Source organism: Entamoeba nuttalli (genome assembly GCF_000257125.1).
Source record: "Entamoeba nuttalli P19 unplaced genomic scaffold asmbl_8761, whole genome shotgun sequence".
Taxonomy (NCBI): Eukaryota; Evosea; order Mastigamoebida; family Endamoebidae; genus Entamoeba; species Entamoeba nuttalli.
Window position 1 is genome coordinate 1 of NW_008579281.1, and position 12138 is coordinate 12138.

Genomic DNA, 12138 nt, shown 5'->3' on the forward strand with positions numbered 1-12138 from the left:
AATTATTTGCTTTTTTTCGTTGCCGAAAAAGATGTGATTAATATCTCTTTATAATAAAATAAATGATTAATAAATACATTCAAAAAATATCAAGAATTGATGAAAGAATAAAAATAAAGAAATAAATATTCAAATAAACACAATGAAAGTCATAAAACTAACAAATGTATTAATTTTGATTCAACAATAAAACACTTAATCTATTATTAATATATTCAAACAAAAACTCTTTGAATATTCATAAACATGTATATATCACAGAATGTTGAAAAAACATAAATAAAGAGTAAGAAGATGAATATACAAGAAGAGGATATAGAATTAAACATATAATTCAACAAAACATATTATCAGAAAGAATTAAACACAAACAATAAATGTATTAAACAATAAATGAACAAAAACAATAAATGTGAGACATTTATATGTATTGAATATGAATCAACAGAAACAATATCCAGTTGATCAAGTGAATGCAAAGAATAATGAATCAATTAATGATAATATATGAAATGAACCAATAAATAAGAGAAAAAGAGTAAAGAAATAAAGAAATATTTATAAAATCTTTATCTTCTGATTTTGTATAAACAAAACTTTCAAATATCATTTAAATCATGTTGAATTTATTTCATTTTCAATTTATTTATTCATAAATACACAAAACAAATAGAAATAAATAATTTACAGATGAATGAAATAACATAATCAAAACAAACAATGAATATTTAAAGAACTGAAAAAGAATAACAAAAAGAATCGAGATATTAAAATTGAAGAGAAATCTATAATACAACACAACGAATGATAAATAATTAGAATAAAACATACAGTTTTTGTCTTATTAAATTAAATCAAACTAAAATTATTTATGATTTAAATCAACAAACAAATAATTGAAGAAATACACATGAAATGCAGAATGAACAAATAATGATAAAAATAAGATTAAAATAGAAAGAATTATTCAATAGACAGGAATAAACAAATGAAAGAAGAATAATGGAAGAGAATAATGGAAATAAAATCGCAAGAAAGAAATAAGACTAAAAATAATACTAAAATTTGAAATAGAATTTAAAATATGAAAGAGGGATAAAATGAAATAAAGAGAATGATATATTTTACAATACACAAACATGAACAAGAAATAAGAGAAAAACAAAAATGAAATAAAAATAAAAATGAAAGAAATAACGGAGAAAGAAGAAAAGAATGATAAAAAAAGAACAACTAATATAAGAAATAACATAATGTAAAACAGATATAAAGAAGTAATAAATATATAAAATGAAGAAATGGAATAAAATAATAAATGAACCAAAAAAGGAAAATCCAATGATTAAATGTAGTTTAAATAATTTGGATAAAATAACTTATACAAGTAAAAGAATAAAAAAGTGGACTAAAGAATGGATTAAACACCAACTAAACACACAAAAAATGAAATACTAAAATGAATGATTATATTAATATATAAAGAATGAGGTGAATTAAATCATAAACATTATTGACTATTACATGGATAAATTGGGCTTTAAAAGTTTTTACTTCATTTCTTAAAAATACTATTGAACAACGTTTATTAACGCACAATAAAACAAATAACAGAAATGCAAATTGATATAGGGTGTGCTCATATCCATCTAAAGAATGTTTATTTTAAAGGTATTATTGCAAACAAATTTATTAAAAATAAAAGAAAATAAATACAAATGAAGAATGATGGGATGAAAGAATATTATAGAGTAAATCTTTTTTGGTTAATAAAGTGTTTACTCAAAAATAAAAAGTTGAATATAGAGGTAAATGGCGTTAATGAAAGTATTTTTATTATAACTATATTATTGTCATTAATAAAACAACATAGATGAATATTAAAATTAATTAGTTTAAATTCATTTTAGTAGACAACAACCTATTATATATTTATCAATTTACTTAATTAATTGATTTCATTTTTAAGATATTTCTTATCATTCAATATTTTATTTTCATCAAATATACACAATATTTCCTTAAAAAAAAAGATATTTGTTTTACTTTTTTATTATTTTAATGATAGTTATAAGAAAAAAATTTTGTTCTTGATGCACAATTGTTAAATTCGTGCCAATCAAAGTTTTTTGACTCAATTAATGAATTAAATGAAACTTGATAAAATATAATGTACTTTTTGATTTCTAATTAAATGAAGAGAAATTTTGAAACCCTTAAAAAAGAAATTTCTTAAATAAAAAAAAATTGATGAAAATTAGTATAATAAAAGATTACTTATAAATTATTAAATTTCAATATGTTTTTTAACAAAGAAATGAGAAATGAAAATTCTGCTTTAATTTTTTTAATTTGAATTACTTATTAGGTGAATAAAAAACTTCTTTTATCTTCATTCTATAAAATATTAAATTAAATAGAAACAATTTTTTAGGCAAATAACAGTTATTGGTAATAACATGAACAATACAATAAGTTTGAAATATTTAAAATGATTTTAAATTTAAAAAAAATAATAATAATCTGATTTTATCTTCAAAAAATGGTAGTTTATTCTTTAAATTGAACTGTTATATAGAAAAACTTTGAATAGTTTGAGTAGAAAGAATATTTGTTATTTAATCTAATCTAGTAAAAGGGTTTTCAATTCAATACTACAAATGAAAGTACTCATTCTTCTTGCCTTATTCATTATTTGTGCTTTCTCTGAACAATCAAGTAGTTATAGCAATGACTCAAGTAGTTATAGCAATGACTCAAGTAGTGGAACAGAAGATGACAATAAATATTCTGTAGAATTTTGGGTTGCCATTGGATGTGCTATTGGTATTACTGTTGTCATAATAATTTTGATTCTTGCAATTACAGTTTTATTCATTTATAAGAAGATGACCAATAAGTCTAGCGAATATGATGCTATTGCTTAACTCATTTTGTTTTTTAGACGATTAAAGGTGAATAAATTTATTGTTGATTATTTTAATAACAAAACAAATTTTTATAAGTTAAAAATCAATTAAAATAAATAGTATCGTTCTGATTGTTTTCACATAAAATTATTCTATTTGATTATTCTGAATGAAACAAACTAAAAAAATATTTATAATTTCTGTATTTTTTATTCAATACTATTATTATTTTTCTTTTTTCTTGTGTTTTGATATTAAAATTGATTCACTTTTCTAACTTTTTAAATTCATGTCATTATAATGAAATGACTAATAGTGAAAGTAATCGGAATATCATTCATTTTATTCATTATTTCTTTCTATTAAATTTATAAAGTACTTCTTAAAAAAAGAATCTTTTTGAACTAAAATAATCCAGCTCATTATTTTTTGTTATATATTGCATTTTTATAAAGATAAAAAACAAAAATAGGAAAATAAAATCTTGAGATTCATTTCATGCAAAACTTAAATCAAAATACCTCTTTAACATCTGGAACAAATAGCAGTATACCTAGTCTTTCAACTAATGCATTTCCTTCATTAACATCAAATGGAGGACTTGGAAATTCTACTAACCTTTTTTCTACTTCACTTAATACTGGATTTGGAACAAATACAACAACAGGACTTGGAAGTACTAATAGCCTTTTCTCAAATTCACTTAGCACTGGACTTGGAACAAATTCAACAACAGGACTTGGAAGTACTAATAGTCTTTTTTCAAACACATTTAATACTGGATTTGGAAATTCAACAACAGGAAATAATAACACAGTGTTATTAAACCCTCTTTCTATTTCATCATTATCAATTGGAACTAACGTTTCAAAAGACAAACAAAATAAAGAAAAGTCATGGATATACCATGACCAAACATCAATGAATCAACCAGATTTTGTAAGACCAGAAGAAATGATGTTTAATACATCATGTTGTATAATTGATCCAAAAGTTATTGACAAAATATTATTTGATGCTGAAAGAGAAATTGAGGCATTACAACCAAATGTTTCATATGACATTAAACCAATAGGATTAAAACAAGGGTATGTATGTAATCCTTCAATGCAAGCATTAAAAGCTATGTCAATTGAACAACTTAAAGATGTTTCTTCATTTGAAGTTTCAAGACCAGGTTATGGTAAGGTTATGTGGTCAAAAGTTGATTTAACAAATGTTAATTTAGATATATCTATTATTATAGAACGAGGATATTGTGATGTTTATCCAGATGGAATTCAAAAACCTCGATTTGGAGAGAAGTTAAATAAAGAAGCTACTATTGTTTTAGAGAATGTCGTTGATACAGTAGAAGAATTTAGAAAACTTCTTCCCCGTTTAAGTAAGAAAGTAGATATTAAAAGTTATGAAGAAAGTACTAAAACTGTTACTTTTGTTGTTCCTCATTTTACACGATATTCTGTTCTTGACGAAGATAATAATACACAAGAGAATGAAAAAGAAGAGGTTATTGATTATCAAAAGAGTCAGATTATATCAAACAATAGTCCTGAGTGGAAATTTCCTGTAGTTGTTCTTCATAAGATTGAATACAGTCCATTTGAGATTGATATATAAAATGATATTCTCATTTTATTTGAATTGAATTTTAGTAAAGAAATATATTGTTAATAATAAAAAAAAACAAAAATAAATGAATTTTCTTTCAATATATGAAAAAGAAGACATCAAAATATTATTTAATCTTCTTCAAATCGTTCTATTCGTTTACCTCCTCTTTGAGGTGTTTTTCCTTTTGGCTTTTGATGTTTTTGTGATTTATATTCTTTTCTCATGTCATTTTTACTTTTTGTATCATCAATTTCAACGAAATGTTTTTCTTTTACTGCTTTTTGTTCAATTGGGTGATTAACTGAATATATTTTTACATCATCAACAGAACGGACTTGTTTCTTATGTGGCTTTTCGTATTTTTCTTCTCTTTCCATTAAACTTCAATGTGATTATTTAGTCCTTTTGTTTTAATTACTTTTTATTTTTAAACCCTGATTTCCATTCTATTATTACTTAGTACCTTCTTGTATGTTTTATAACACATTTTTTGATCTTAATGAAACGTCAAAGTTGAATGTGTGATAAAAAAAAAGAATAGGGTTTTAATAGTAAAATAATAATAAAAATATAATAAAAATATAATTTTAAGAAAGACAAAAACACAAAAAGAACTAAAAGAACCAAAAGTCGCAATCATGGCAGAATCAGCTGAACTTATTACAAATAACGACCAATTAGTTGAGGAATCAACCATTTCAGGAAAAGGTTCATTTATTGTTCATTTTAGAATACAACAACGTAATGGAAGAAAATGTGTAACAACAATTACAGGTATTCCAGAAAGGTATGACGCTGATTTAATTCTTAAGCACTTTAAACGTGTTTGTCTTTTTTTTTTGAAGATACTTATAAATTCAATATAACTAATATTTATAGACATTTAACTGTAACGGCTCATTACAAAAATCAAAAGATGGTGAAGTTGAATTTAAGTTATCAGGTGATCAACGTAAAGCAGCCTCAAATTTCTTCCTTGCTGAAGGTATTCTTCTTCCAGAAAATATTAAAATCCATGGTTTCTAAATTGAGTTTTTATTATTTCATTTGTTCCATTAAAATATAATACTGGAAAAATAATTACTAAAAGGAGTGAATTGATTATTCCAATTTTGTTCTTCCTGACATGTATGACATCATTTTCATATTTAATTCAGTAACAGCATTCATTTCTTTTCTATCCTTAATGTCGTAGGTATATGTTTTAACGTTATCAGTAACTTTTAAAGTAATAACCAAATCATCATCTCGATACTTCATAAAATATCTTGTCTATCTAATCAGTTCAACCCTTTCTTAATTCAATTTAAATTACAAATTCATGACTAATAATCTTAGTCTTTTGTTTAACAAACATTTTGGTTAGCCCTGAACAATGCCTCTGCATATTCTCTGAATTTTGCGAGACTTTCTACTTTCATTAAGATTAAATAAAATTTTAAGATTCATTTTAGATTTTCTTATTTTTCATGTCTTTTTGAATATGTGATAATAATTGTATAATTAATGACAAGCAAATAAAAAACTAAGAGATGCCTTTTTATTCTTTCTAAGATATAGCTGTTGAATTTATTTGAAAAGGTAAGTCATAATTAATAGTTTTTTCTTGAGACAAAAAACAGAACTATGAAAAAATAATAAAGTAAATGACTGAAGAAGAACTTCGTCAAGTGTTTGACATTTTTGCTTTTGAAGGCACTGACTATATTACAACTGTCTCTTTAAAAAGGGTTATGACAACACTAGGAGAAAAACTCACAAACGAGGAAATCAATGCTATGATTAAAGAAGCTGATACAGATAAAGATGGGAAAATATCATTTGAAGAATTTAAGCGAGTAGTGATGTCCGAATGAAGAAAGGAAAGAAAGATGTTTCATAATTTTTAACATTTCTTTTAAAAATTTTTATTAGTAAATATAAAAATAGTGAGGGTTATAACAAACCCTAAAATAAAATCTATTCTTTAAAAACTTAGGGAAAATAAATGGTAGAAAGAGAAAAAAAAGAAAGGAAAAGATGAAGAAAAAGAAAAGAATCAAAGGATCAAATAAAAAAGAACCATCTTCAAAAAGAGTCAATGAGCGTAGATAAGAACATTACTTTGTCTTTAGATGAATATTGTAAATTAAAGAGCAATTCAGAACAAATGAGAGATAAAGAAAAAAATATAGAAGAGATGAAAATAAAATGCTCAAAAGCAGAAGAAGAAGTGAAAAGACTAAAACAAGAGAATCTTCAACTGCGAGAAAATGATGAAAAGAAAGAACTAGAACTAGCAACACAAAAAGTTCAATTTGAAAGAATTAAAAGTGAAATTGAAAAGACTAAACAAGAGAAAGCATTGTTAGAGACTAAGTTGGAGTATATGAATAGGGATCTAATGACATTAAAAAAACAATACAATGAAATAAATGATGAAATAATAGGACTTGCTCTTGTTGGAGGAGAAGAATCAAATACAACACAATTATTTGAAATGAAAGGACTCTCATTAGAAAAAGAAGAACGGAAAAAGCCACGTCAACCAACAAAAGAAAGAAAAAAAGAAATTAAAAAGAAAACAGTTATTGACGATGATGAAACAGATACTATTGAAGATATAACACTAAAAACAATGAGAGAACATAGTGAAGAAAAAAAAGTAGATTTAGAAGAGACTGAAGAATTGTCTACAAGTGTTTTATTTAAAAATCCCCAAAAATGTGTTTTTGATGTAAATTACAATTTAGTTATTGATGTCATGAAAAAAATAATAGAACAAGGAAAGAGTGTTGCAAGAATCAAAGGATTTCCAAGTATTCTTGCAGTAGATGTTTTTAAAGAATATACTCGATTAAAAGGAATTAATATTTATGATGGAATTAAAGGAGAAAAAGAACGTAAAAACCATTTAAGATATAATGTTGGTAGTTTTAATAAATGTTTAAAAAAACTTGAAGATGCTAGACTAAAAAAGGGATTTCCTGAAACAATTCGAGTTGTTACATCTTGTTATGTATACATTCAATGCATTGGTGATCAATTTAAAGTAAAGCCATCAAATTCTACCAATTCATTATCGAATTGAAGAATAGTCATAACAAATAAAGAATGAGTATCATTAAACAAACAATCACATAAACGAGTTATTGTTTTTATTTAAATGTTTGATAAATCTTTTAAAATTCTCTTTTTATTATTTGTTCCTTTTCATTTCGGTTTTTTCTTTTCATAAAAAGAACTAGTAATATTATTTTATGACTCTTAATCTACCAACTCAACCTTTCACTTTCTTAAAAGCTGTTGAATTCTTTGGAGAATATGAAGATGCAATCCCATTAATTTCTGATATGAAGAATGATATGAAAGAATTTATTCAATTTGTAGAAGAGTCATCATGTGATAGTTTTGAAGGTATTACAACGTCTTTACAAAAAATTACTGATGACCTTTATTCTGTTTGTAATATTAAATAAATCTACTAACCAAAAAGAGTCTCTATTAAAAAAAAATTAAAGACTTATTTCTTTAGAATCTTGGAAGAAATGTAAATGCTTTTAAAGCTTTGTATTATGAAAATAATCAACAAATGGAAATTATTCATCGTTTAGCATCCAAGTTTGATTATATCTTTTTGTAATTTCTATTTTATAATTATATAACTAAAATATAGTTATGTCCATGGTTTATTTCATGTAAAATTTTGGATTATTCTTACAAAAACATGTTTTGCAATTCAAGATGCTTTACTCTATTCTACTTGTCAAGCTTCAACAATACAAAATGATTGTATTGAATATTTAACAATGGCAAGTGATGTGTTTTATTCTATTGAACATGATTTATTAACACCAGAAGAAGTATCAAATGCATTGATTGGATTTATTAATAAAATTAATAATGGTGTACCTATAATTGCAAATAGAATAGAGACTATTAAGAAAATTATTGTACTCTTAAAACCAATTCATCTTATGTCAATTTATCATTATGTTGCATTAACAAATAATAATGATGTGACTAATGTTTTAAAACAAATAATAGATGACCTTTTAATGAATGGTCCTGTTATTCAATTTGTTCAAGAAAATATGGTTTGTTTAATGGATGAAGAATAGAATTGAATAGAACATATTTGTGTCTAATTGAAGTTTTACTAAAAATATTTTTATTTTATAGATTAATTTAGTTTTATTAAAAAAATGAATTTAATAATATTTTGTTTTAAAGAAAATATTTCTTATTGAAATTATATTTATTTTAATTTTTTATGATTTTGTCATAAATCTTTCTATTGTTCTTTTGGTTTTTGATATTCTATGGTTTATGTGACTTATTTCAACTAAAATAAAGCTTCTTTTTCTTTCATTATTTTTATTCTTTTTAAATGGTTTAAAACATTAAATTATTTAGTTTCTTGTTATTAACTATCTTGCATCAGAAAGTTAGTGTAATGTGTTTATTTCAGGAAGTTGTTTAAAAAAGAAGCTTTGAAAATTAGTAAATAGCACAAAATTATAAAAAGATAAAGTAAGAATATAGAAAAATATAGACTAAAATAAAAAGATTTTTTAATAAAATATTATTGAAAGTCAGATAATTCAGTCAATTTATTCTCAAAAATCAATCGTAGATTCTAAACGGTTATTAGTAATAAATAAGAAACAAAAGAGTTGATTTGATGGCGAAATAAAAAAAACAATTACCAAAAATGAAAAAAAAAAGAAGAATTACAAGGGAAAACTACTAATTTGATACCAAGAAAAATAAAATGCTGACCACTTTTTAAATCACTTAATTGACGGCGAAAACTAATAAAGTCGAAAAATGGCTGATTGCTGTGTTGAATACTCAGAGAACGGATATAATGAAATATCCCAATCCCCTCTTTTTAATGAATTTCGCTATGTAATTTTTGCTATTAAAATTAAAGAAAATAGGCTTTTCCAAGAGATTAAACCACCTAAATATCAATATCAAACTAATTTACCTAGTGGAGAATATTCTTTATTACCTAGTCATAAACAACTTACAAGAGCATCATTTATTGTATCAAATTTACAAACACTTCATTCTTTAGTTTGTTTATTATTTTAATTTTTTTGATCCATTGAATATATTTAATGAAATAGGTTGTTATTGGTAAGTCATTTGACTTAGTATCAGTAGAACCAACTAATGAAAGGGCATTTAATGAAACATGTTCATTAGCAACAACTGATATTATTACATTAGACTTTTTACGGTATTCTTTTTATACTAATATAAATGCTATTAGAACTGCTCTTACAAGAGGAATTTTTTTTGAAATAAAGATATCATCTCTTTCATCTATTAAAAATGGAAATTTACGTTCTCAAATTTTTTCAAATATTCATGACTTTATCATATTAACTAAAGCTAGAAATTTAATTCTTTCAAGTGGTGCTACTTCATTAAATTCATTTAAGTCTCTTCGTTCACTACAACATTTTGGTAGGACTCTTGGTCTTACACCTTCTCAATCATATGATGCTATTTGTTCAAACCCTATGCGTTGTATAACTCGTTCAAGAAAAAGAAATCCTATTAATTGTTTGGTTATTGTCTAATTATACTATCCTCAATTCTAATCTTTCATTTTTTTTTCTATTGTTAATTATCATCTATTTAAAAAATAATTAAAATTAATAAAGTAATCATTTGAAAGAATGTGTGTATTTTTTATATTTACGATTTTATTTTTTTTTGAATTTTAAGAAGAACAGTATTCATATCTTCATCAGATGAACTTGAATCATCCTTTTTTTGTTTTTTACTTTTCTTGTCTTCAACCTTTTTTGATTTCTCTTCATCTTTTTTCTTATCATCTGTTTTCTTTGAATGTTTCTTTTCTTTTTTACTTTCTTCTTTTTCACTTTCAGGTTTTTTAGGTTTCTTTTCTTCTGTTTTTTCCTCTTTCTTTTCATGTTTTTTTTCATCCTCTTTCTTTTCCAACTTCTTCGCTTTCTTGTCTTTTTTCGTATCTTCTTTTTTATCACTTTCTTTCTTTCCTTCATTCTTTTTTATTTCTTCTTTTTTCTTATCATCTGTTTTCTTTGAATGTTTCTTTTCTTTTTTTTCTTCTTCTTTTTTAATTTCAACCTTCTTTGGTTTTTCATCTTCTTCTTTTTTAATTTCAACTTTCTTTGATTTTTCTTCCTTCTTACTTTCAACTTTCTTTGGTTTTTTTTCTTCTGTAGCCTTTTCATCTTCCTTCTTTGTTACTTTTTTTGTTTTCTTTTCTTTTTTATCTTCAGTATTTAGTGTTTGTGCATCATATTCTTTTAGCTTGTCATTATACTCTGCTTTAGACGCATAATATTGGTCGATATATTTTTTCTTTTGTTCTTCAGGTAATTCTTTCCATTCGACCCCTATTTTTTTACCAATCTCTGATATTTTTAAATCAGGGAACTGTTTCTTATATTGAGGGTATTTTTCTGATGAAAATAATAAATAAGCATTTTTTGGTTTTTTTGGTTTATTTTCATCTTTCTTTGGTGTTGATTTTTCTGATACTTTCTTTTCATCTTCTTTTTTCGATACTTTTTTGTCTTTTTTTTTTTCTTTCTCAGTTTTAATTACTGGCTTTTTAGTGTCTTGTAATAAACTAGATTTTCTTACAATCTCTTCTTTCTTTTCTAATGATTGTGAAGAACATGCAGAAATACACTCTATACAACTAGTCTCAGCATCATAATCAACTTTTGCTTCTTTTTTAAATACTTTAGCCGCATCCCGATATCCTTGTTCAAGCATATAAATATAAATATGGGCATTAGTAGATTGTTGAGACATATTTTAAACTTAAGTCTAATGAGATTTGATACAATACTAGTTCTCTTTTATAGTAACCATTTCTTTTCTAATTTTTTCTATTCTTAAGCTAAGTAGATTCTTAAGGTAAAGTCCCTGTGATTTACACTATTGTGCTCTATTTTTTTTTGTCCCCCATTATCTTCACTAGTTATATGAAAAGAGAAAAAAGTAGGTTTTCCTGTTTTTGAAGTTTCTTTCCTAGTTGTCGTCTTTTCATCTATTTCCTTAATGTATTAGGTAATCAAGAACTTAATTTGCCGAATCTTATAATTACGTTCATTAAGAGTCTAGTGGGGTTTATCTCAAAAAATTTTTAATGGGTCTAAAGCCAAAATTAAGTAGCTTTCAAAATAAACTCCACTGAGTAAAATTTTTTTCTTTTCTTTAGTGAAAAACACATCATAAGTAAAGACTTTGAGAAAAAAGAGTTAAAGAACAGTATTATTCTAAACACAGAATAATTCAAGTTAATATAAACAAAGGAAAGAATAAAGTGCCTATAATAAAAATTGAGTAATAAAAATGATAAAACAATAAAAGAAACAAAACAAATAAGAAAGAAGGAAGAGATTGATCCATTTGAGTAGATAAACTATCAATTTTTTAGATTAGTTAAACAACTAAAAAAGGAGAGGATGAAAAAACACTGAAAGAAGAAAAATAAACAAAGGAGAGGAATTCTTAAAGAAAGAAGAAGAGAAATGAGAAGTTTACAAAGAAGTTTTTAATGAAAAAGAAAAAAAAATAAATAAAACCAAGAGAAGTAAAAACAATGTTGTTTTATCAATATTTAAAT

At 24.2% G+C, this 12138-nt stretch overlaps 8 protein-coding genes across 8 annotated transcripts; 6 read left to right on the forward strand and 2 right to left on the reverse strand.

Annotated features, from left to right (window-relative positions):
* Window positions 1-2657: 2657 nt before the first annotated feature.
* On the forward strand, window positions 2658-2924 carry ENU1_188570 (hypothetical protein; the record flags this gene model as incomplete). Its single annotated transcript, XM_008861730.1, has 1 exon — window positions 2658-2924. One exon carries the CDS (start codon window positions 2658-2660, stop codon window positions 2922-2924), a length of 267 nt encoding a protein of 88 aa, XP_008859952.1.
* Window positions 2925-3404: 480 nt separating this feature from the next.
* ENU1_188580 (nuclear pore protein, putative) lies at window positions 3405-4526 on the forward strand (the record flags this gene model as incomplete). The annotated part of the gene is made up of 1 exon (XM_008861731.1): window positions 3405-4526. The coding sequence occupies one exon, from the start codon at window positions 3405-3407 to the stop codon at window positions 4524-4526; it is 1122 nt and encodes a 373-aa protein (XP_008859953.1).
* Window positions 4527-5158: 632 nt separating this feature from the next.
* Window positions 5159-5546, forward strand: ENU1_188590 (translation initiation factor, putative; the record flags this gene model as incomplete). The annotated part of the gene is made up of 2 exons (XM_008861732.1): window positions 5159-5344; window positions 5400-5546. The coding sequence occupies 2 exons, from the start codon at window positions 5159-5161 to the stop codon at window positions 5544-5546; spliced, it is 333 nt and encodes a 110-aa protein (XP_008859954.1).
* Window positions 5547-5621: 75 nt separating this feature from the next.
* ENU1_188600 (hypothetical protein) lies at window positions 5622-5941 on the reverse strand (the record flags this gene model as incomplete). Its single annotated transcript, XM_008861733.1, has 2 exons — window positions 5622-5792; window positions 5876-5941. The coding sequence occupies 2 exons, from the start codon at window positions 5939-5941 to the stop codon at window positions 5622-5624; spliced, it is 237 nt and encodes a 78-aa protein (XP_008859955.1).
* A 659-nt stretch (window positions 5942-6600) lies between these two features.
* ENU1_188610 (hypothetical protein) lies at window positions 6601-7590 on the forward strand (the record flags this gene model as incomplete). Its single annotated transcript, XM_008861734.1, has 1 exon — window positions 6601-7590. The coding sequence occupies one exon, from the start codon at window positions 6601-6603 to the stop codon at window positions 7588-7590; it is 990 nt and encodes a 329-aa protein (XP_008859956.1).
* A 169-nt stretch (window positions 7591-7759) lies between these two features.
* Window positions 7760-8620, forward strand: ENU1_188620 (hypothetical protein; the record flags this gene model as incomplete). Its single annotated transcript, XM_008861735.1, has 3 exons — window positions 7760-7960; window positions 8035-8120; window positions 8176-8620. 3 exons carry the CDS (start codon window positions 7760-7762, stop codon window positions 8618-8620), a joined length of 732 nt encoding a protein of 243 aa, XP_008859957.1.
* Window positions 8621-9329: 709 nt separating this feature from the next.
* On the forward strand, window positions 9330-10093 carry ENU1_188630 (ribonuclease P protein subunit p30, putative; the record flags this gene model as incomplete). The annotated part of the gene is made up of 2 exons (XM_008861736.1): window positions 9330-9581; window positions 9635-10093. 2 exons carry the CDS (start codon window positions 9330-9332, stop codon window positions 10091-10093), a joined length of 711 nt encoding a protein of 236 aa, XP_008859958.1.
* Window positions 10094-10211: 118 nt separating this feature from the next.
* ENU1_188640 (HMG (high mobility group) box domain containing protein) lies at window positions 10212-11321 on the reverse strand (the record flags this gene model as incomplete). The annotated part of the gene is made up of 1 exon (XM_008861737.1): window positions 10212-11321. One exon carries the CDS (start codon window positions 11319-11321, stop codon window positions 10212-10214), a length of 1110 nt encoding a protein of 369 aa, XP_008859959.1.
* Between the last annotated feature and the right edge of the window lie 817 nt (window positions 11322-12138).